At 45.6% G+C, this 25626-nt stretch overlaps 1 protein-coding gene across 3 annotated transcripts in view; it reads right to left on the bottom strand.

Annotated features, from left to right (window-relative positions):
• The window catches only part of SSRP1 (structure specific recognition protein 1), a 366705-nt gene that overhangs the window by 267599 nt on the left and 73480 nt on the right, over positions 1-25626 (bottom strand). For all 3 annotated transcript variants that reach the window (XM_069628997.1, XM_069628998.1, XM_069628999.1), the window contains 7 exons: positions 25436-25604; positions 24701-24886; positions 24218-24323; positions 23877-24067; positions 2515-2745; positions 1039-1142; positions 525-653 (listed from right to left, as the gene is read on the bottom strand). In XM_069628997.1, coding sequence (XP_069485098.1) covers positions 525-653; positions 1039-1142; positions 2515-2745; positions 23877-24067; positions 24218-24323; positions 24701-24886; positions 25436-25489 — 1001 coding nt within the window. In that variant the 5' untranslated portion in view covers positions 25490-25604. The remainder of the gene's footprint in view (positions 1-524; positions 654-1038; positions 1143-2514; positions 2746-23876; positions 24068-24217; positions 24324-24700; positions 24887-25435; positions 25605-25626) is intronic.

Genomic DNA, 25626 nt, shown 5'->3' with positions numbered 1-25626 from the left:
ATATTGAGGGGACATGGGTTTGAGAGTTGGGAAGGAGAAAAGAAAAGATGCAGGAAGCAGCCTTTCTTGGTCTCCCTCACATGTGGGTTCAGGAGATGAGATTACAACAGGATATTCACTACAGTATCATCATTACTCTGTGCTTCACTTCTAGGTTACGGCTATATGCAGGAAGGGGGTTTAAGACACTATTTATGTTTATCTGGTAACATTTCCGGTCTGCTAAAATGGAAAAGGCTTGAACTACCTCTGTGAAGCAAAGCCCACATCTAAAACGAACTATCATGAAGAGGACTTCTTTGAACCAGCCCTGGCTGGGCTTTTCCATCTTGTGCCCATTATAGAAATATGCCTACAGGTCTTTGTCCAATGTCAGTCGCCTTCCTCTTTAACCTCTGGTTTAATATTTGGGAATTGTAAAAGTTGAAGATACAGGTCTGCTGCCACTTCACAAATCGCACCTTCCCATGACCCTATTAAGCATTCAGGTCTGTTATTCTGTACACTAATCTTCAGTCACCTACCCTACGAAATTCCCAGGGACAGTTATCTTCCGATTCACCAAGGCCTTCATAACACGGCTCACCATCTCATAGAGTGACCCAGACATGTTCTTTGTCAGCTTCCCCTCAAAACGCTTCTCAACCTCGTCCCTGGAGTGAAAGAAACAGTCATTAATTCGAGACACAGGTGGTGGAATGCAAAAAAGGCAAGCTGGGGATATGTTTGGGGGTTTTACAGTCTGCAAGTTGTCAAAGCAAATACCGTAATAAAGGGGTGCTTAGGAGGGATACAATGGAGTGGGTGCCCATAGGGGATAATCAGCATGAACACGAAAGTAAAAGTATAAAGTGAACAAAGAAATTGTGCACCCATATACAAGAACATCATTAGTCAGTTACATAACCAAAGTGCTGAGGGGGTATGGAAAGTGATAGCTACAAGGGAAGATACAGAATGGTGCGTCACACTACCTCCCCTGCTTCTGGGGTCAGAAAGTATGCTGAAAACAGAGCACATGTGAATAAACGGCCTTACTCATTCATGTTGAGTGTTAAGGAGAGATCCTCCTCTTTGGAGAAGAGCAAGATCAGGAAGTGGTAACGTGTCTGTCCCTGCTTGATAGGAGGGTCCAGGCTGATCTAAAATATAAGAGAAAAAAAAAAAAAAACTTACAAATGACTAAGGAGTGCATAACATATGCTCAGCATGAACTATACACTTCCTAAGTGTAAACCCCCACCCCAGAAAATAATTACCAAGGTTGCCCAGTTACTGCATAATGTGCCAACCAATTTAGGTAAAGGGGGTAGCTGCCGTTTAAAAAACAGTAACCTGCTCAAAATTGATTTCTGGGGAAGAAACGTGTTGAAATCATATTTCTACAATTTAGAAGACCTGAAATAATTGTTTTAGTCCCATTGCCCACTACTACCCTCAAAACAGAAGGAGGCTTTGCGTTTCCAATCACTTCCAAAGGATTATTACAGAGCAAGCCCTGCATCTAGGACCTCAAAATTTAAACAGGACCGAAAACCATTAATTCCACTGTGCAGTGTTATAAATGCTCCTTTTTTCAGGAAGAAGCATAGTCACGTGCAATTAATGAATTGGCATGACATGAAGCATTATTTTATGCAATGGTGACATGGGGCATCAAGGCTCATCACCAACCTCTTGCAACCACATGGAATATCTGGCCTCTTTTTGAATTAAGTGCTCCACAAAGCCCAATGCACAGGTTCACCATGTTGAACCGACTAGAGGGGAAATTGCAATCCTACTAATGTGAAGACACACACTATTGCACAATCTTTGAAGGATAGATTCCTGAAAATCTAGTTTAAGAGAACAATCAGGCTTTTAGAACATCTGTTAGGGGAGGGTGCCAGTTTGCCGTTTCTTTTGAACAGTCTCACTTCAGCACTGTGCTGTGTCATTGTTATGCTAACAAACCTAAAACTATCAGTCTAATGCTGCATGTCATACAAAGGACATTAGCACGCTTCTTCTACCTTGGCTGTAGTGAAGGGCACATCCAATAGGCTCTTTTAGAAGTTGTTTTGTGTGTGGGGTGTCCCGTTTTTGAATTATAGTAGTTTCATTTCTTTTTAAAATCAACTATGAATGCTTTTTTATGCTATGTAAGCTGTTGTGTACTCTTGAAACCAAATGGGTGCTTCAGAGTCCAAACAACAAAATATACTGCTTACTCAGACATGAAGCACAATAGAAAGACTCCAAAAGAAGCTGTTGCCAAACCCAAGGTAATGCGGTTTTAAGGAAGATGCAGGGAGGGAGCTATTGTTGAAATCATGGACTAAAAGAGTAAAGCAAAACTCCATCACAACCCAAAATGGCTTGGTTTAGCAAATACTGAAAGTGAGAGAAACTGTCCTGCTCAATCGAGGCAAAGCACCAATTACCTAAGACGACCGACCATTCAGAACAGATATGCTCTTACTGCACAGATATTCCCCACTTTAAATTGTAACCAATGCGCTGAAAACGCACCACAAAGAACATCTGCCGCTGGTCCTTATGCGGCAGGAGGAACAGCCTCAGCACAGTCGTGTAGGGGATCTTGTAGTCGAAGGTCTTGCCGTGTAGGTGTAGGAAAGTGGGGTAGATGCGGATATCATAGCGTCCTCTAGGAGTGAGACACTGCAGCTCCCGGAAGATGCAGACTGCATCGCCTGTGGCCTGGATAACATCAGCCTTGGAGAGGACATTCTGTGAGAAGGCCTTCAACGAAAAGAACATTCAGCATAAAGGGGGCGCAGGGCACATTCAATATACACACAGGAAAGTATTGGCAGCTGGCACCTAAATTAACAGAAAAAAAGCCAAGCGCGCACACAGGCCACCCCATCAACCACTACAAAGAAGAATAAGGGACTAAAATGAAGGAAAAAGAACCAGAGTAAGCCTCAAGTCCACAGAAATAGTTCACTAGGTGGTAAAGTTAGTGCTCAGAGGAAACTAACTGAAAAAAACCTATATTGGACACCCATGAGGAAGCACACCATGTATTCTCACATTCCATATTCATACAATGAGGGACAAAGGGTTACCACACAGATGGAACCAGTGAAAACAACAGCACAACAGTATGGAAATGAACTGCACAGATAAGGGACAAATAACCAGTAGATCCCGGATGTAGAAAATCAGCACTTGCAGTACCCTCAAAAAGACACTTACTGCTAAATACACCCAGCAAACAACAAGTGACACAAACGACATCACTGATCATTGGAACAACACCCTGCCCACATGAACGACATCACTGGACCATCCCACTTCACACTAGAACACAACTCAGCCCAAACAAATGGACAACTGAACGCCAATTTCCCCCCACCTCGGACCTATATCGATTGAAGAGAAAGCACATGGGTGTAAACTAAATCTGACATCCGCTTCAAGAGACAGGATAAGCGAGAGTGATGGGTCCAGCATTACCGCTCCCATTGTCAGAATAGGGGTAAAGGGAACGACCTCTTCGCACTGGACGCAATTTCCTTTGTTCCCATTTACTCAATGGCTTTGTGCCAGTTCAAATAAGTCGCTGGGGTAGTGAAAAAAAACATAGAACTCTTCTGTAAAAAGTATGACAGTCAAAAAGGGGAAAGCAAGGATAAACATTTCAAGTTACAAGCCTTTAGCCAAGCAAGAAAAAGCTTTGGGCTACTATGCCATCGAGCTAAGGATCGTACATAGAGCTAAAGGTTCTAATTATAGTCGAGGGGGTTCAGCCTGCAGTGGTCCCACCAAGAAACACTAGCCCAAGGTCACCAGAGAAAATAAAAGAATGTGTGACCCTAATCAATATTGAGTATTTTTCATGTACATTTAAAATCATTGATGACTTCTATGCTGTTGCTGTATTTTTCTTTTACTGGGTAGGCAACACGTTTTGTTAACCTGAAACATCAGATCTTCCTCGGGGATTAAAGTTGCAATAATAGTCCCGAAAAATACATAGATAAAGTATATAAGATACTATTTAATACATTACCAACTGTTTAGGAATCACATTTCATGTTAGATGACTTATCCAATAAGTGAAAGTACAACAGGTAACCATTGCGGGTTAAGGGGTAGGAGGAGAAAAAAAAAACCACTCGGCTCATTCCCACTACTCCATTCAACAAGCAGACAGCACTACCAAACCCAGTGCTCGTCTGTGCCTTAATTCCTTAAAGATATCCTTACTGTGCTCTGTGACCATGCGTCCACCACCATTACACCGGATTGACAAACTACTGCAGAATATCATGTGTTCCTAACAGTTAAAACAATCCTGTTAGGCATGCATAGACAACCATGAATGATAATAGTCATTGTGAAATGTAAAAGTGCACATATGGGATAGATGACGTATCGTAATAATATTTCTGATGCTTGTATCTGCTTAGATTCACAGGCTATACATAGGCCGACATCTAGTGGTAGCCGCAGAGTATTACATTTTTTGTTTTAAAAACCTGGAAAAAGGGATGTCAACAGGGCATGCAAGTAATACTATCCCTAGTATGACGTCCACTGTACCCACGTCCTTTACGCGTCGAGGTTCCTCAGATTGTTTTGTTTCCGGCATGAGGTAGCATGAAGTGGATTTGCTTAGAGCACATGCTACGCATAGATTAGCAAACAGTGTCTGGAGAAGGTGGTGGGTTGTGAGAAGGTACAGCAGCAAATTGATGTTTAAGCACCGCTTGTCCCACCCGTGAATCTGCTCCAGAATGTGTTTCAATGCAGTAATGCTGAGTAAAGGTATGTATAGAAATCCATGTAGCTGCTTTGCAAATGGAGTCAAGTGGGATATTTGCAATAAAGGCCAAAGTAGCTCCTGTACCCCTGGTAGAGTGAGCTTTTGGTGCGAAAGGCAGAATTTTGTTTGATAGAGAGTTGCAGAGCTCTATGCATTTCACTATCCATCTGGAGATGGTATTTTTTTTAAAAAGTGATCACCTTCCGTACCAGGTGCTAGTTGTGTGTTTTTCTTAGCAGTTTTGTTTACATAGAAAAGAACCACCTTCCTGCCATCTAGTGTATAGAGATTTTTCTCAGGCGAGTTTGAAGAGTTTTGAAAGAAAGCGGGTAGTTTGATGGATTTGTGAACATGGAACTTGGATATGAACTTAGGTGAAAACCTAGGGTGTGTTCTTAATACCAACTTGTCTTTGTGGATAACAAAGAAAGGGTCTTGCACTGACAAAGCTTGTAGTTAGCGGACTCTTCTTATGGAGGTAATGGCCACCAGAAAAGCCGTTTTATGTGTTAGGTGTTGAAGGCTGGATTTGTGCATAGGCTCAAAAGGAGGACCTATGAGCTTTGAGAGTATCTCATTGGGTTCGAAATGGGGAGGTAAAGTCTTTTTACTCCCTCCATGAACACCTTAACAGGGACTTACCACCAGGACACCTTATTTTGAGAAGTGGTGTGTGCGGATAGAGCCGCTAGGTGAACCTTGATGGAGCTGAATACTAGGCCGGAGTCTAGTAAGTGGAGCGTGTAATGTGTTATGGGGTACATTTGATTGGGTTCCCATCTTTTGACTGGCACCATATAACAAATCTTTTCCATTTGTTAAAGTAACAGTGTATGGTGTTTGGTTTGCCTGCCTCCTTGAGGATATCCATACACCTTTGCGGTAGCTTTAAATAAATCTGACTGCGGGAGGCAAGCTGCCAAGTTCATAGATGAAGAACAAGTTACTTACCAACTGTAAAGTTCTTTCGACTGGATGTTCCTCCCACGTATTCCTCATTTTAGATATGTCTCCCAGCTCTGCCGACTGCTTCAGAAAAGGTTTTTACCAGAGGGCGCTGAGTTAGAGGCCGCAGAGTCATAGTCCCTCGAGGGCCCCCGTCGAGCGTCAACGTCATCCGCAGTATAAAGGGCTCGAGCCTTGCCCGTTACTCAGTTCTGTTTTACGGTCTTCATGGTCGCATCAGTTAATCAGGCTTTAAAGTCCTTAGGCTCTTAAGGAAGTTAAAGCGCAACTGGCATAAACTGTACGGAGGGATAGGTTGAGAGGGATGATGAGGAATACGTGGGAACAATATCCAGTCGAAAGAACGTTACAGTTGGTAAGTAACTTGTTCTTCGAATGGATTGTGTCCTCCCACGTATTCCTCATCCTAGATAGGCTCCCAAAGAAGTAAAGATTTTGGAAGAGGGAATACCAGAGATTTCAAGCATGTATTGAATGAAGGATGGCTTTTGCAAAAAGGCCTCCTTGATAAGATGTAGAATCCAAGCAGTCATGTTTTATGAAGGTATGCACTGACGACCAGGTGGCTGCCGCACAAATTTCCTGCATCGGGACACCCTTTGAAGAGCCGTGGAAGTTGCCATGCCCCTGGTTGAATGAGCCCCTAAACCATCTAGAGGCTCTTTCCCAGCCAATTTGTAGAACTCCGAAATTGACAGAATTATTTATCTGGATAGACTGCTTAGACACTACAAGGCCCAAATTGTGTGCTATATAGCCAACAAACAGTTGGTCACTTTGTCAGAAATTTGCCAGTCTAGAAATCTAGAAACGGAGAGCTCTTTTTGGGACCAGTCTGTGCAGTCTCTCCTCTTCCTTACTAGCGTGTGGAGGAGGGTAAAAAGAAGGTAAGGTGATTTTCTATAACAGATAGAAATCAGAGACTATCTTCGGCAGGAAGGATGGTTTGACCTTTAGAATAACCCTGTCCCTATGGAAAACGGTGCGAGGAGGCATACAAGAGCACCTGCAAATCACCCACCCTGCGGGCTGAAGTTATAGCACTAACAAAATTGTTTTTAGAGTGAGAAGCCTTAACGGGCAAGAATGTAAAGGTTCAAAAGGGGCACACATGAGAAATGTTAAGACTAAATTCAAATCCCAGATAGAAACCTGAAAAGGTGTCAGAGGGTACACATTTGTCAGCCCTTTCAAGAATTGAATGACCAAGGGCATTTTAAAATAGGACACCTCTTCAGAGGAGCACTTAAAGAAAGATAGCGCTGCCAAATATCCTTTTATAGTGCCAACTTGAAGCCCCAAATTGGCCAAGTGTAAGAGGAAAGAAGTACTGTAGGAGTATTACATAAAAATTGATCCACATTCTTATCCCTGCACCAGTTACTGAACTTGTTCCAACGACACTGATGCATGGATTATGTTGCTGGCCACCTGGCCGAAATCAAAATCTCCATTACGTCATCCGAGAAGGTCCCAATCTCAGCCTCTCAGAAACCATGCATGAAGGCCAAGTGTCTTGAACTCTGGATGGAGAAACCAACCTTCCTCTTGCGAGAGAAGATCCTCTTTGTGGAATAAGTATTGGAGGGCAGATGGACATGTCCAGAAGGTCCGGGTACCACGTTCCCCTGGGCCAAACCGGGGCAATTAGGATCTTGGTTTTCCTGAACTTTCTCAACCTCCCGATTACATGAGGAATCACGGGGGACCAGAGAAAACGCATATAGGAGTGGAAATACCCAGTCCACCACGAATGAGTACCATAGAGCTCCTCTTGGGGGAAATTCCCTTGAGCAGTATAGCTCACACTTCCGGTTGGCTCTGGTCGACAACAGATACACTTTAGGGGTTCCCCAAAGGGCAAAGATCTCTTGAAGGACTTCCTGAGCTAGTTCCCATTCGTGAAAAACTGTGCTCTGCCTGCTCAGAGCATCCGTCGCCGTGTTCTGCTCTCCGGCAAGGTGAATTGCCGACAGATATTCCTTCTTGCACTGCACAGAACCAGAGCTGCACTGCCTCTCTGCACAGTGGAAGTGATCCTACGCCTCCTCTTTTGTTGAGGTAGTACATGGCCACTGTGTTGTCCGTCATTATCAGGACATGCTTTTCCCGTACAGAAGGCAGAAAGGCTTCAGCGCTAGTCTGATTGCTCTCAGCTCCAAAAGGCTGATGTGTAGTTTGGACCCCGATGGAGACCCAACGACCGCCGATTGTCAGATCGTTGGCGTGGGCTCCCTACCCAGTGAGTGAGGTGTCCGTCACTACCCTTATCTCCGGCCATGGTTGCCAAAAAGATTCTCCCTTGAGGATATTTTCCTTGCGAGCCCACCATAGAAGATCTTGAGCCACTCTGGACAAGATCTGACATATCCCCCGAAATCTGGGACCAATGAGTCCTGAGGGCCCTTTGAAGGTATCTCATTCTCAATCTGGCCTCTGGCACCAGAAGGATGCAGGATGCCATGAGGCCTAGCAACCTCAGAAAATCGAAAGCCGGCAGATGTTCGGCATTCTGAAACTTTGTTACCATCTGCAGAATGTGGTGAGCTCTTTCCTCGAGAGGCAAGGCTTTCCCTGAGGAAGTATCCAGGACTGCGCCGATGAATTGGAGTCTTTGGCGTGGAATCATTTGTGACTTATTAAGGGAGAGGCCCAGTCTGTGCAAGAGGCAGTTCTTGGTTAGATGTTCCTGGGCTCGTCCAGGTGAACTTGCACCAATTAGCCAACCGTCCAGGTAGGGGCAGACGTGAATCCCCCCCTCTCATGAGACTCGCTGCCACTACTGCCATCAGCTTGGTGAAAACCCTCGGACGGAGGTCAGCCCAAATGGCAGAACCCAAAACGGATAGTGAGACCGCCAACCGTGAACCTCGGGTACTTTCTGTGCTTGAGATGGATTGGCACATGAAAGTAAGAATCCTGAAGGTCCAATGAAACCAGCCAGTCCTGAAGTTGAAGAGCCTGAAGGATCTGAGAAAGGGTCACCATCTTGAACTTGTCCTTTCTGAAGCTTGGGCGAACAAGTCTAAATGAGGATAGCCCCAAGAGGGAAAAGATCTTGTCAAAATCTTTTCAGCTGAGCTGCCACTTGTGCTCTTCGGGTAGGGGATCTCTGCTTAGCGAGTCTGCTAGAGAACAGAGTTCCCCTGGAACGTGTTGAGACACTAGGAACATGTTCCGCTTGAGTGCCCACTTCCAAATTTTGGGGCTAGCCTGGATAGACGGAGAGTGTGTGTGCCCCCCTGCTCGTTTATGCAAAACATGGCACTGGTGCGGTCTAAAGACTTGCACTCTAGACCTGTTAGATGCACTCGAAAGGATTAAGGGCTTTGAGCAAAACTAAGGTTTATGCGATTCTGGGCTGTGATCGGTGTTCACCGGTCTTTCGCTGTGTGGTGAAGGTAATGGTCTCCCTTTCCATTGAGTGATGCGTCTGTTGTAACAATCGCTTGCATTGTAGAGTTGTGAAATGGTTTTCCCTTTACCATATTTTCCTTAGTCCACCAGAGTAGTGCTTGAACTCGGGTTATCGAAACAACCACTAGATAGTCCCACTGACAGCTTGCAGGAGACCAATGTTTTGCTAACTACTTTTGCATTGGGCACATGCACAACCGTGCATGTGGGACCAGGTAAATGCATGAAGCCATCATCCCGAGCAAGCACATTGCTTTGCGTACGGTTATGTGGCGACCAGCTAGATAGTGAGCTATTTGCAGCAGTATGTTTTGTACTCTTTGTATGACGGAAGACTACCCCCTCTTCTGCCTTTATGATCGCTCCTAAGAACTGTTTGGTTTTGCTTGGAACGAGACTTGATTTTTTCTCGTTGATGGAGAAGCCCAGTTGGAACAGAAGACCAATTGTTCTTTAGATATTTTGCTTGCAAATTTGAGGGATTCCCCAGTTTACCAGCCAGTCATCCAGAGAAGGTTACACTGGGATCGATTCTCTGCATAGGTGAGCCGCAACTACTGTTAGCAGCTTGGTGAATACACTTGGAGCGGAGGCTATGCCGAAGGGTAGCACCTTGAACTGGTAGTGTTGATTCGCAATTTGAGCGCAAGAATTTTCTGTGCACTGGGAACATTGAAATATGAAAGTATGCATCTTTCATGTCCAGGGCTGCTATAGTCCCCTTGTTTCAGCAGTGGGATTACTTCTTGTAGCGTTGTCATGAGGAATTTGAGGCTTGACATAAGTGTACGCAGGGCGCATGGTCAGGTATTTCTTTGGCACAAAGTAGTACATTGAATAGATACCCTAATTTACCGGGATGAGGTTAGGAACCCCAGGCTGAATTCTGCCCGCCCTGGCTACAATTGGAGGACCGCTGGGAGTTTTGTCCTCTAAAACATGTTTTAGAGCCTCTCACTACACAAAGGGTTTATTTGCGAGTTGTCCCAGGGATTTCAGGGCATCATACTCGTCCTTGACACTCTTCAGTGTGTCCTCGACCGCTTTACCAAATAACGCGTTGGGCTCCATAGGCATATTGAGAAGAGTGGCTTGGGTCTCTAGCTTGAAACCCGATTGACATAGCCATGCATGGAGTTTGATGAGGGTACCTCAGAAACAACCCGCCCTGCATTGTCTGCTGCGTCTAGATTATATTTTAGGATGCAGCTTCCTACCCGTCTACCTTCAGCTACTGTTTGTAACAGCTGTGTTCTTAAGGGATATGGGGCCGAATCTATTTGTTGCAAGATCTAGCGCCACTTGTGGCAATTTTAACTCGACAGTAGCGTAGTGTTTGCTATTCTCACTTGGTAAGCAGCCGAGGAAGCTACTTTCCTGCCTAAGGTGTACATCTTTTTGCTCTCCTTGTCAGGAGGGGCTACGGCAGAGGCTAAAGATGAGCCCACTCTCTTCCTTGTGGTGGTCACTACGAGAGTCAGGCTTTAGTTGCCCCCTAATGTACAATGGGTCTGATGGGGCTGGTCTAAAAAGAAGGGTCGACTGCCCTTGTCAGATTGGGGTAAGTAGAAAAGGCTGAATGCGCCTTTGGACAGATTGGAGCATTGGAATTAATTTTGCTGCAGATCTCTATCCCCGAGGAGGGCTTCTACGAAGTCTTTATCAACGTGTGCCTGTTGGGTATCGATTTTAAAGTGCTCTGCAGCCTTTAAAAGAACATTATAATGCAGCTGGTTGTCCAAAGGGGAAAATCGGCCACTGGTTGGTCAGTATAGTCTGGGGATTGGATGATGTATACATAATCGTCATCATAGTATTGATCCGCATCTTCCATGTCCCCCTTGGACTGCAAATGAGCCAGGGTCTAAGGAAACCGAGTGTCATGTTAGTATAGGTCATCAGACACGTCCAGACATGGAGATGTACTAGGTAGTGTTGGGTCCAGACAGGTTTCTTGTGGCGTCCGACTGCCTGTTACCTGCATCGCCTTGAGGGGAGGTTAGTAAGATGATCTGGGTGTTGATAAAACAAAAAAAACTAGTCATCCTAAAGGCTGTGGAACAGGGGCCTATTTGTGGTGCATTGCCCCTGAAACTGTGTCCCTTGGGCAGAGTATTCCTTATCCTTTTACCCCTGTGATTGAGGGTAAGGGCATTGAAGATTGCATTTGATGGATTTGCTTTGAAGAGGGTGCCATGGACATGCTTTTTAATGAGCTCAATCATCTTTGAATTTTTAGCAGGAGCCGTCGACACGTCTTTCGATGCATGATCACCAGAACCAGAAGACTTTCCGTATTTGCTCACGTGTCAGAAACTACCTTTGGCGTCTGTTTCAGGGGCCTGTCATGTGGTGATCGTGAATACGATGGCCCAGAGGACAGGGATTTTTCAGACCTTCCCTTCAACACAGCGCATGGCTCATCGGTCGGCGACGTGGTCGACTGTCGGCCGTGGGGGGTGCTTTAGTGTGGCGTACAGTGAGGGTGCCTGAGCCGCCGGGTGTAGTCTCCATAGCAGAACCGCCGCCCTGCCTGTTGGGAGTCGGGGGCTCGCACGTGGGCATCCCATCAGGTCCCGATCGCCATTGGCGTCACTTAGGACGCCGATGCTGCCATCGCTGGAGGCTCCATCGACATCCATGGCGGCCTCGGCCGCATGTCGTGGTGGGTCCAATGTTTAGTTTTTCGATTCTTTTAAGTTTTTGGCCTAAAAACAGTCTGCAGGACTTCCACTGTTTTTCAGCGTGATCCTTAAGGAGGCAAAGGTTACACACTCTGTGCAACTCCTTTCAGGGAAACTTCCTGTTACAGGAAGGGCAGAATTTAAATGGTTTTCTCCATAGTATGGAAAGATGGCAGCCTGGCGAAATAAAAGTATAGGGGAATAGGCATTCTCCAAATTAAATTGATTATGACCTCCCCTACTCTGCCTACTGTACAGGGCCGAGGCCCATTGGGGCCTGGGTAGGCTGCAGACAAACTTCTCCGAAACGAGTCGTTGATCAACGGTCTTGTCCTCGCAAGTCGTCGGAGCTCTTGCGGTGTACGGTCATCGAAAGGATAGAAATAAAGTCTAACGTTAAACTTTGTTTAAAGAAGGAACTACGCAACTGGCGTCAGACTATGATGATGGAAAAAAACTGATGGACCTCGACGCATGATGGACCTCGACGCGTGATGGACCATGGGTACAGTGGACCTCCCAATAGGGATAGTATTACTGGCAGGCCCTGTCGACGTCCCTTTTCGAGTTTTGAAAACAAAAAATGTTATGCTCTGTGGCTACCACTAGATGTCGGCCTATACATAGCATGTGATCTAAGCAGAGCCACAAGCCTCAGAAATATAGATGCACGGGTTTCCCCATTTGCAAAAACATTGGTGCTACCTCACTATGTCCCAAATTGGCCCAAAGTGAGGGATGAAAAGGTATCAAGATAGTTTCTGATTCGTGTTCTATTGCTATTGCAAGCAATGTAAGGGAATTGAAGATTTGGTTCCGAGTATTTACTCAACATTAAACTAAGAGGTAAAATAGTGTGACCTTTTATCCCTCACTTTGGGACATAGTGAGATAGCATCAGCGTTTTTGCAAATGGGAAATGTGTGCGCGCGCATATATATATATATATATATATATATATATATATATATATATATATATATACACACATATACACACACACACACACACACACACTTTTACATTTCAGGATGACCAATACCATTCATAGTCTATGCATGCCTAACACAACAGGATTGGTTTATCCGCTAGGAACACGTGAAGCCATTGAGATGAGCACTGGGTTTGGTCAGTTTGTGCAATGAAGCAGTAAGAATGAGCAAACTAATGTTATTATCCACATGTTTTTTCTCCTACCACTTAGCCAGCGACGGTTACCTGTTGTGCTTACCAATTCACTTATGGATACATCATCTAACATGAAATGTGATTGCTAACAAATTGGTACTTATATGCATTATGTATATTTTTTTTTACTATTATTGGGACTTTAAGCCCTGAGGAAGACCGGATGTTTCAGGTCAAAGCACGTGTAGGCTACCCAGTAAAAGAAAAATACAGCAACAACACACAAGTCATTAATGATTTTGAATGTGACTGCACATGAAAGAATACTCAATAGTGAATAGGGTTTAGCGCTTTGGTCACACATTTTCTCTTGTGTAAAAAAAAGTTACTGTTCCTGGCTTAAAGGCCTATACGTCACATGCACAGAGGACACCATTTCTTACTCCTCAAGAGTACATCAATGGCTAGTGGCACACACACATTTTGAGGCCTGGTAAAATACAAAAGCCCTTTTATTGCAGAGCGATGGGGGTTCGTGAACACACGATTGACGAGGCCTTGGTGAAAGATGCCCACAACAGCTACATTTCTAATCAACTATTTATCCAGTATCAGGGTTCTGTACGTGTACGAACATATTGGTTAACTAAACAAGAAACCTGCTATGAAAAATATTTGGATCTCATTCAACCTCCATACACAAGATCTTGATGCATCAGATTCAGACAGGGTACTCTCCCGGTCGACTGTAAAATAGTATTGGAATTAGGAGCACTCAGATCTATGTATTTACTGCGCTGGAACAACAGACAATACAACTATTTTATTCCTGTGGCCAACGTATTGTGACCTAATAATGGTCTATTTTAGTCCATCCTTCACAACCAAGGCGTTGGAACTATTAAAGCTATCTCACAGTGGAAATCAATAGATGAAAACACGGTTTTAGAGTTTTGCAAAAGTCCACCAAAAGGTAAGACTTTAGAAGCCTCGCACTTGGGACACAGGGCTCCAACTCTTACCATAGGCCGGAAAAACAGTATGTTGGTAGCAATGGCTGAGCAGCCAGGCTTATCTTTGGAGAGAGAAAGGGATGTAGGTGGTACAAAGAACTTAAGAGTGTACACAGTCCCAAAGAAACACTGACACTAAAGTTATATGAAAATAGTGTCTTATTTTATATATACACTAAGGTAAGTACTATAACGTTGAATAAGCACATAGAAGAACCAATGCAATAATCGCAGTAACTTTTGTATACATTGAGAATGGCATTAGGCAATTCACAAGTAAAATATGTTTGTAATAACTGTTTCAGATAAAATAAATTCAACAAACCCAAAACAAGTAAATACTTTGCAGTATTATTTTATCACAGACGGCTCAACACTTCAGAAGTACATCCCTATCTAATTATGAGTGTCTCGGTCAGATTGGAGGGCAAAAAAGGTAGGCACAAACTGTAGAAAGTTCAAAGGTAACAGAGGAAGTCTTCTGTAGCAAGTAACAGTCTTTGTTGTAAAAAGTGTCAGGGACTTCGGAAGAGGGTCCCTGAAGGCACACAGGTGTTAAGCCTCGATGAATGTGTATGGGCCAAGTCACAAATGCACAAATTGGCACTCCAGCAACACAGGAGCAGCAAAGCAACTCTAGGTAAATTCTACTTTGGTCTCTCAGTACCTTAGGAGTGAAGAAGTTGCAGCAGCAGACCCGGTCACCGGATTCTTGGTCAGGTAGGCCAAAGAAGGGACACTGGAGTGGATATCGCAGCAGAGTGAAGAGGCTTTCAGCAAGGATTCGTAGTTTCTTCATGCAGTGCTTTGGTTTTGGTACCCTTTTCCAGGATGCCAGATGAGGAACAGTTGTCGCTGGTCAATTTGTCTCGCTTTCTCAGTCCATCACTCTGGTGAGGGGACTTCACGGAGTGGAATCCTGCCTCTGGAGGTCCAGAAGCAGTCCACCAATGTTTCAGGTGGATTTGATGTTCAGAAGACTATGTACTGCATGAGGGTCGCAGATGCGAGGGTCGCAGATGCCAGGGTCTTGGTGGTTTGCAGCCTAGCAAGGTCACAGCTAGTCATGGGATGGCTCCAAATGCAGGTTGGCTCAAGGCCGATTGATCCCACCAGTCCAAGGAAGAAAGTCGTCCTCCTTGGAGTTCTCCTGATGCTTGGAAGGAGGGAGTCACCCAGCAGCAGTTACTCCGAAGGCATCTCCTTTCATCTGGAAGTGGCTTCAGGTATCTCTCCTCTTACTAGTCGTTTCTTCTGTTCCAGTGGTCAGCTGGTCTTCAGTCTCAGGATCCCAACCTTTTATCCAGGAACCCAACCAATCGGCAAATATGCACCATTTAAACTCTGGGTGGTGTTTGTCCTTTTAGATCAGCCTGCCCCGCAGTTAGAACTGGTTCCAGACAGGCATATCAGAAGACAAAGAACAGTTTCGGACTCCTCCCTAGTTTCCTGTCCTCACAGACACGCTGGAGCTAAAGGATTCCCACCAAAGACAAAATGAAACCGGGACCTCCCCCACCAAGCACAGCAGAATAAGGACCAAGAAGGGACAAGCAAAAGAGAAACTGAGAAGAAAAAAAAATAAAATACAGCCAACATTTCGGGTCAATGGTGACCCTTGTTTGCACTACCACAGCTGGGAGTACAGCCTGGAAGTAGAAAATGCACTAAAGTAGGTAGGATAAAACCACTGCCACCAGCCATTAAGATGCATCTGTCATTGTAACTAATAAAGTTACAGGAGCAGTGTGAATGGGAATACTGTGAAACCCCTCCACATAAAATGGGGTTGCTGATCTCACAATGTAAGGATACTAAATATCCCCCTTGCCCTTGGGAACATAGGTTCTCAAGGAAAATGGCAGAAAATAAGACATGCATTACTTACCGTAATAGCATTTCTGAAGATATCTGCTTAGATTCACATGCTGTGATTATAGTCCAACATCCAGTGGTAAACGCAGAGTATTGCATCTTGTCTTTCGCGGACCAAAAGGGGACATCGGCATAGGCGTGTCTGTAACACTATCCCTATTGTGACGTGTAGTGTACCCAAAATCCCTCACGCGCCGAGGTCCCGGATTGTATTTTTTCTGCCATGAGGGAGCCCGAGGCTATAGTGAGCGAGTACATAAAGAGAGAAAGTAGTAAGACGTCTATGTTCCTTCCAACCCAAGCGGGGAGGTAGGGAGGGCGCATGTGGATCCAAGCAGACACAATCATCAGAAATGCTATTATGGTAATTAATGCAGGTCTACTGATGCTTGTTAATCTGCTTAGAATCACATGCTGTGCATTGACTAGCAAGCAGTACCCGGAGTTGGAGGTGGGTTGTGAGAAGGAACAGTAGAGAAAAGATGTCTTGGTACTGCTTTTCCCACCTGAGAATCAGACCTAGAATGAGTGTCTAGGCAATAGTGTTTTGTAAAGGTGTGTACAGAACTCCAGGTTGCCGCTTTTCAAATTGACTCGAGGGGAACATTTGCAATGAATGCTATGGATGCCCCAGTGCCTCGAGTAGAATGTGCTCTGGGCTTGAAGGGCAGTTGTCTCTTATCAAGAGTGCGACAGTGTGATGCATTTGACAATCTACCTTGAGATAGCGGATTTAGAGACATGACCCCTTTCTCTACCAGCTGCCACTGAAACGTAAAATTGGTCTGTTTTCCTCAGTGGTTTAGTTCTTTCGAGGTAGAACATGACTGCCCTGCGCACATCTAGTATGTACAGGCTTCTTTCGGCCATGCTTGTGGGATTCTGGAAAAAGGTAGGGTGCGTGCGCAGAACTACCTTATCCCTGTGGGCTGTAACAAAGGGGTCTAGAACAGAAAGTGCCTTTAGTTCGCCAACTCTTCTGATAGAAGTGATAGCTACTAGGAAGGCCGTTTTATAAGTCAGGTCTTTTAGACCTGCTTTATGCATAGACTCAAAGTGAGCTCCCATGAGCCTGTTCAAAACCACATTTAGGTCCCACCCAGGAGCCGGGTGAGAAATGGGAGGATAAATCCTCTTAACCCCTTCCATAAAGGCCTTAATCACCAGTATCTTCCACCACAACACTTTTTATTTTGATGTGGTGTATGCTGACAGTGCAGCCAGATGAACCTTTAGGGAATTGAAGACCAACCCAGTGTCTAACAGATGGGTTAGGTACAGCACAATGTGTGTGGCGAGACAACTACCAGATCTTCCCATTGTTCGTTGGCCTGACACCACTGGCTGTTGAGCCACTCTTGCATGGGACGCATGTGCAGCCGCGCGTGGGAACCAAGTATATGCACAACGCCATCATTCCTAGCAAGCACATGGCCTTGCGTACCATCACCTCCCGACTGGCTACATAATGAGGAATCTGAAAAAGCATGTTCTGAACCCTCTTGTTGGAGGGGAAGACTAGACCATCTTCTTTCCGAATTAGAGCTCCCAGAAATTGTTTTGTTTGACTGGAGACTAGACTGGATTTCTTCTCGTTGATTGAGAAACCCAGCCTGAAGAGAAGATCTACTGTTTTTTTGGTGTTCGAAAAACATGTGTTGTACGGGTCCCCCTGTGATGAGCCAGTCGTCGAGGTAAGGGTGAACTGTGACAGATAGTCTGCGCAGGTGTGCTGCAGCCACTGCGAGGACCTTGGTAAACACCCTTCGCGCCGAGGTGATGCCGAAGGGGAGTACCTGTCTTCGTACATGGACATTACTAGGTTTGCAGGGGCACATTTTACTCCCGTGGCCAACCCTCTGATCTGTTTGTAGTAATCCCCATTGAAAATAAACACATTGTTCTGTAAGGTTCATAGTAGCATTTCTTTGAGCATACTGACTGTTCCTACTGCTGTCTCATGTCTGATGGACGTGTACAGGGATCTTTCATCCCAGCTGGCTAGTATGTAATCTTTTTGCCACTCCACTGTTCCCAATTTGTTTATTGCTGAAGTGGTGTCCTTCAAATACGATTTAGTTGTATTTACCAAGGGTCTGAGTATGTTGTCAATGTAGTTGGCCACGTTAATTGTTGTCCAGCCTATTCCGCTTACAATGGGTCTTCCCTCTGCTACCCCTTCATAATCCTTGTGAATCTTAGGTAAAAAATATATGGTGGGCAAAATTGGTTGTCTTCTGTCCAAAAAATGTTTCTCTTCATCTGTAATCAATCCTTTTCTGTGCCAGCCTGTTATTGCGTCCCTTAATTCCTGTAGTATCTCCTGTTTTGGGTTAGTTCTTAGTTTAACAAAGCAAAATGGTGTGTTCAAGTGATTAGTTGCCATTGCTACATAATCCTCTCGATTCAAGACTACAATCTTTCCTCCTTTATCTGCTGCCTTAATGGTCAAATTTTGATTTTTTTTTCTCTTTTTTTGAATACCCATAAACTTCGTACCCATTACCCCTCCCACAATGGCCTTCCTTCCCTTCTTGTGCGTGTTATTATATGGGGTTGTGCACAATGTTTTTCTTGTTTTGAATGTTTTCATGCAATGACTTAATAATTGCGCGGAAATCTCCCATTTAATTTCAAATCAATTTCTTTTCATGCACGATTTCCCCATGTTCAAACTCTATTACTCAAATCTTTGTACATAGCCCTGATTTGAAAAAGACGGAAGTACCGTCGAAACACGTGTTATCACAAAGGGCACACTGACATAAAAATACTGAATTATCATCAAAATCAAGGCTAATTGTCGTCCTTTTTTGGAGTTGCGCATGAGCGTATTTCAGTGGAACTGCAAAAAATAGCTTCCTCAATCGGCTTATTGATGAGAGAGGCTTGCGTTTCGGGTTTAAACCCTGAAGTACGCAGCCAAGCGTGTCTTTCTAGTAGGGGCCCTTGGGCCAGAGACCTGCCTGCTGTACTGCCGTGTCCAGAGTGTTTTTAATCACATTCTGGTTCACTTGTCTTCCCTCGACTACAAGAGAGAAGTTTGGATTTGACGGTTCTGGGACCTCGTGGAGGCCTTCCTGGAGCAGGTTCCACTGAGCATTAGCATAACTTTCCAATAGCGTGGTATTATTTGCTACCCGAGTAGTGTATGCGGCAGCCGAGGGGACTCATTTGCCTAGAGCATACAGCCTCTTGGATTCCTTGTCCAGAGGTGCCTCCCCCATGGCAAGGGGTACCCCTGCCCTCTTTCGGGTGGTAGTCACTACCAGAGAGTCGGGGAATGCGTGCCCTCTAATGTATAGAGGGTCGGAAGGAGACGGCCGAAACAATTTTTCCACTCTTGGGTTCACTGCCTGGGTTTGAGCTGGTGATACAAAGGAGGGAGCCAACCTTCTCTTGATAGAATTAAGGAGGGGAATGGCTTGGCTATATGGAGGTTTTTCCTTAAGGATGTCTTCTACAAAATCCTGCTCAGGAACAGCCTCTTCAGTAGAGATCTGAAAATGTTCATCTGCCTTTTTTTAACAGAGTTGAAGGTCATTTGTCCTCTACAGGTGAGGCCTTGGCGAGCCGGGGTGGACGGTGGGGAATCCAGACACAAAACATCAGTGTCCTGATCTTGATGTGGCAGTGTCCATGGGTCCATTCCCTCCTGCTGGGTTTCTTCCCAATCGTCTGTGGCACCCTGCTGTTCCTCTTCATAATTTGGTAGAAATTAAGCTTGTTCCTCTTCACTGTAAATTTCCCTATAGGTGTCCATGTGGAAAAAGTCTTCGTGCTGGACTGCGACAGAAGGCTGATCATCTTGATGGTGAGAAGAAAATTGAGGTTTATGCTCTTCGAGACCTTTGCGGGGATGGATGATCGGAAAAACTGATCATTCTCTCCAGCCGTCCATACACCCTTCGAATTTCTCTCTAGTCCATTTGGAGGACCTCAGATGGGCCTACGGGTGGAAAAACGTCATCTTCTGCCCTACAGCGCCAAAAAGAGTCTCTTAGGGTGTTGGAAAGAGGCTCTTGGCTTTCGTGAGAATCGGGGCCCCCAAACCGCATCCGAAGATTTTTCCGCTGCTTGTCCCATGATCTTAGGCAGAACCAGGATAAGTTCCACCGGTGCCGTTATCCTCTCGATGCGGTCTTCGATAATTGCAGAATCGGCGTGAGATAATTGTTCCGATGGTCTATAATGTGTTACCTTCCGCGTCATTAGGGGGCCTAGCGATCAGTTTTTTTTTTTTACTAGAGGCCTAGTTGTAGCTTTCGGGCCTACTGCAGCCTTCGGGACCGTCGGATTTCCATGCTTCCACGTGTGAAGTTTATGGAGTAGCGCCCTTACTTGTTTTAGATTGCTCAGTCGCAAGACGCTGCTGTGGATGGGAGGAGGCTTTGGATCTGCGCGATCCGAGGAAACCGTCGAAATTTTCGACAGCCCTGTCAGCGCTCTCACCTTTTTCCGACCAGGACTTTGAAACCGGTATAGGGGTTGTATGCTTAGTGAGATGCGTTTGTACGCCTCTGTCGCCGGGTGTTGTCCCTGAAGTCTATCACATGGGCAAGGGATGTTTGGTCATCTGAGGGGCCCCCGTCACTCAGCGGGTGTGGCGGTGGGGGAAGGGGGTTCCACCTGCGACATACCGTACAAGGCCCACCGCTTTACACAGCGCTCCTTAAGGGTCTTAGTCCGAAGGGGTTTGCAGGCCGCACACCGCTTTTTGTCGTGATCTAAGGGGAGACAGGCGTTGCGCACGTCCTTCCAAGGTATCTGACCCCACACTTAGGGCAGAACCTAAAAGTAGTCCTTTCCATAGCCAAAGGGAAAGATGACCAGACCAAAAGGGTAAGGAGGGGAAAGGAGGAAAGACATACCGAAAATACAGCCACCCTGACCCCATTCTACCTACTCTAAAGGTCGGCCAGAGGGCCCGACCACATGGAAAGTCCAGCTGCCGGATCTTGGGCTCGAAATCCACCGCCGTAGACGAAACCCCCACAGTCTTCTTCGAAGATGTTCTTGTGACCGAAGTGACTTAATGGGAAATAACCGAAAAGTCGGAATAAGATAACAATGTCTCTTCTGTAAGAGCTCTGCTATAGGGTGACCAGTTATCTGGGCGGAAAAAAATCTGAGGGACCTCGGCACGTGAGGGATTTTGGGTACACTACACGTCACGATAGGGATAGTGTTACAGACACAACTATGCCGACGTCCCCTTTCGGTCCCTGAAAGACAAGATGCAATACTCTGCGGTTACCACTGGATGTCGGACTATATTCACAGCATGTGATTCTAAGCAGATTAACGAGCATGAGAAAAAAAAGGGACACCCAAGGGGTTCCCAGCCACACTGCACACAGGGTGCTGTGAGTAGCAAAAGTCAAAAGACAGAGGCCATCAAACTTGGAGGAAAGCATTTCCCCAAGAAAGTTACAAAAAGAAATACAAAGTATCCCAAAAGATAAGGTAAACTAATGAGTGTTGAAAAAAGTCCACACTCACTCAGGCAAACAGATAAAAAATCCACAAGTTCAGCAAAAGGTGTGGTGGAAATCGCATGTGGAAGAGATTATGCATAAAAATTTAAATCTACTCTAACACACTTGTGCCAATATATATGCACACAGGGTATGGCTTCGTAGGGCCTGGCAGTTATGAATTTGAGTCTGATCGAATATTTCCCCAGATTAGCATAACTGTTTATAATTTATATACCGCTTGCACTTTAAGCAAAAGTTAGTTGGTTCTCGCTTTCCAGTGCATTGCATGAATTAAGCAATATGACCAGAGCAGGGGAGCATGACCTGTCAGGTAATGCCCTGGGGCATCAGTTACAAGCCTGAGTGAAGCAAGGGGTTTAATATGAGCCCCAGTGTATTACCTGATCGGTCATGCTCCCCTTCTCGGGTTATAGTGCCATTAGTACCCCGGCATGTTATATATGTAATTTATAACGCGCCAATACACAAGTGTTTTAAGGCGCGACGAGGCAAGTGAGGGGGAACAGTGGGAAGACAACGATCCGACTAGGCCAGGCGTCAAAGATCGCGCAAGTGCATGGGAAGGGGAAAGTGCGGGGACAAGTGGGCGGGGACAGTGCAGTACATGGGATAGTAGATATATAACAATAGGAAAAGGTACAGCCAGCTGGTGGCAAGGGTAAGTTCAGACATCGGGTGTCAATTGCTGGAAGTGGGCCTGAAGGGATACAGAGAGTCTCCAAGTGCGGGGGTTGCCCGCAAGGCAGTGCAGGAGTGACACTGGCAGGGGAAGGGGCTTGGGCCTGAGATCAGAGGGTGGTCAGGTAGCCAGTGCAATTTCACTTTCAGCCAGGAATTCAGTAGGGGAGAGGAGGAGAAAAAGAAGCAAAGAGAAGGGTTTTGAGGTGCTTCAGGAACCAGAGACGATTCTCCTCAAGTTTCAGGGAGGCGTTCCAGAGGGAGGCCCCAGCCGAAGAAAGATCTACCACCAACTCGTTGCTTGGAGAAGTGACTGACCCTGAGGGAGTTGGAGGCGGATGAGCGAAGAGCTAGAGAAGGAAGATATGGAGGAAGAGAGAGTTGAAGGTATTGAGGCCGCAGGCCCCAGAAGGCCTTGTGGACAACGCAGAGGTTTTGAATTTAATCCTCGCAGCCACTGGGAGCAAGGGCAGAGATTTCAGTCCTGGAGAGATACGATGCCTATTGTACCAGGGTACTTAATAGTGTATTTTTCCTCTAGTTGAGAACTGGCCTGTTAACTGTTTCTCAACTTGAGAAAAAAACTACAAAATAATATGGCCGCCATGGATCGGGAGCAGGGAACTGCACAGGGAGTTTGTCTCGGGAGGATAGCTCAGGGGCAACGCGCTCGCCTTGGAAGCAAGACAAGAACACACACAGGTTAGATTCCCGGGTTCGCGCTTAGAAACCTCTGGGTATTAAGCTCGTTATAAATAGCCTATCATATCATATATCACCTAGTGCCTTTTCCCTTTCCATCGCAGCAGTTCGAGTAGGAGAGGTGCCAGGAACACTACTATTCCCAGAGCGGGAGGAGGCGACACAAGGTAAGTGGGATGGGGGTGGCGGAGAATGGTGTAAGTGGAAAGGGCGGTTGAGATGCGGGGGGGGTGTGTGTGGGACAGCACACTTACCAGATTTTCGGCGAGGGAAGATGGCAGCCTCCAGCTCTGAGGTGGCTCAGAGTGGGGGCTGTACTGTGTGGTATAGACCTTATTCTAAGCCTCACTGGCTGGGAGGCCGCCACCCCCTTCCCCTCACTGGGTACTAATGATGAATGACTGATTGAAGTTCATTCAATTAGGGATCATATTTCTGAGGCATAGGTAGATTGTTTATCAAGAGGTTTTATAGTGTGCTTTTATGTCAAACGTCAAATAAAGTATTTATGAGGCTAAGCTGTATGATATGATGGGTTATTCATAACACGCTCAATACCCAGAGGTTTTAAGTGTGGTACCGGGGATCGAACCTGTGTTGCTCTGTGTCGTCTTGCTTCTAAGGCGCACACATTGCCGCTGAACTATCCTCCCGGGACAACTAAATCGGGTAGCCATACCTCTAGAGTCTCTGCAAGCAATTCCTCACCCCCCCTTGGTTTCATGAGGTATGCTATTGAACTATTTCTAGTTTTCACCCTTCCCAGCTTCAGCTGGAACACTGCCACTGTTCTAAGAAATCCGTGGAATAAGGGCCGAGAAAGAAAGCAGTATGGCAGCCCAGTGTGGGCACGGTCAATACAGCTCAGGAGCTGCCCCTCTGGATACAGGAGAAGAGCATATCAACCAAGTTATAGAGCCATGCCAGTTTCAGGTCACCAGTCCAGGAAGGAGCGCATAGGATAGTGGACGCAACAAAACTAACTGCTTTTCTGCATCCATTATTTTGTTCAGAACATTTACATGACGTTTTAGCTTCCCAGAGTGCATTGCCATATGAAGGAAGGCTCACCCATAATAATTCCATGTGCATAATGGCACCCACTCTGTGGCGGTCTATATTCCACAATACCCACCTCAACAGGGTCCGTGTTGTCCTCTTGGTTGGGAGGAACGTAGAAGCGGACTTCCATCAAAGACACATCAGCATCATCATTCTGGTGGAACTCTAAAGTCACCTCGTTCTTCCCAGTCGCGCACTGCGAAACGTTACCAAGAGGTATTTCGAAGGCCGGTTGGTCCCCAATGTCAAAGGTCAACAACTGACCTGAAGCAAGCAATTTGAAAGATACATTTAGTTGGACCATCATTTAAACCCAAGATGGAAGACAAGCACAACCCCAAACAGGGCAGCTCAAACAGTCTTGGTAAGCATGGGTGAAAGACTACAAATAAGAGACTCCTCTGATCAACTCACCACCAAATCGCACAGTTCCCCAGTTCCAGCCCTTGACACACAAATCCTTTTCCACTAGATCGACCCGGAATTGGGACTTGAAGAATTCAGAGAGCTTATCATATTCCTGGAAGAGAATGGCATAATTAGGGGCAAGCAAAAGTTACTTTGTGCTCTGACACATGGTTACAGTCACTGGGGAGTAACAAGCAGAGCCAAAACCAGACAACTGCTATTAGTTCAATACAACCACAAAAGAACCCCATTCCTCAGCTACTATCTTGTGGCATCAGAACAATTCTGCAGGCACAGACATTGCATAGCTAACCTATACTCTAACCTACAGAGAACTTGAAGGCACAAACTTTTGATAGCAGTGCCATCCCTCTGAATCTTACAGAGCCACACAGAGAACGTTCTTGAATTCTTCACTCCCCTGCCTGCTAGTCTTCCTTGGAGCTAGTTGTACCCTAGTACACAAAAAAGCTCACGGCTCTGCCTTACCGTATCACGGAATCCATCGTATTTGTAGATATGGCCATTCTTGGTGGTCAGCTTGATTCCATGACCCAAGGCCACTCTGCGCCACAGGCTCTCTGACAGTTCTGATCCCTGGATATTGTCCACCTTGCCAGTCTTGTTGTTTTTGAAAATGATACCCTGGCGGCTAAGACGCAAACGGCCATCATTCTGAAGGAGGAATCAATAATCAACCCTGTAAATCGAGCCCATTAACATACAGGACATGATACATTACAATATCCCTCAAGATCAGACACAATGACCCATAGACCCTCAGGTATTACAAGGCCTTACAGGTCGGGTCTTGTAACCTACAAAAAAGTAATATATGTTAGGTTGTGGCTATAACCGTATCCTTTACAGGTCAAACCATGACCTTGTGATTAATACCAGACATTACTGCTGCTGTGAGATCAGGCACCACACCCAACAGAACTATATACATTACAGAACATCCTCTGTAACCAGGTCTTGCGACTAATTGTAGCAGACATAAGCCCATCTCCTGTAGACCCTAGATTCCATGTAGGACCACACATGCCCCCACAAACACTTATCATTAATGCCCTACATGTATTTAGCTGCCCTATTCCTCCTGAAAATCTAGGTTCAACACAAATAAAAGGTCTACACCAAACAGGCATATATACACTACCATAGAGCTGTGCTAACCAAGGTGAACACATACGGATTATGCACAATTATTTGGGTCCTTACCATGGAGCCCTTCACTTCCTGGTATATTTCGTTAAACTCTAGTGTGTCGGCCATGCTTCTGATGTCTTGTGCCACAAGGCTGCTCCTGGAAGGGAGCGACCCTGGTTACCCGGATATGAGCAGAGAACAGAACTTCTAAGAGAGGACAAGCTTCACAGGGTCTTTTGTTCTGCAGAGACCAGGAGAATGAA

This window comes from Ambystoma mexicanum, chromosome 12, assembly GCF_040938575.1.
Source record: "Ambystoma mexicanum isolate Mex_15411 chromosome 12, UKY_AmexF1_1, whole genome shotgun sequence".
NCBI classification, from domain to species: Eukaryota; Metazoa; Chordata; class Amphibia; order Caudata; family Ambystomatidae; genus Ambystoma; species Ambystoma mexicanum.
Note: the sequence above shows the minus strand (reverse complement) of the source record. Positions and strands in the feature narration are given on the sequence as shown.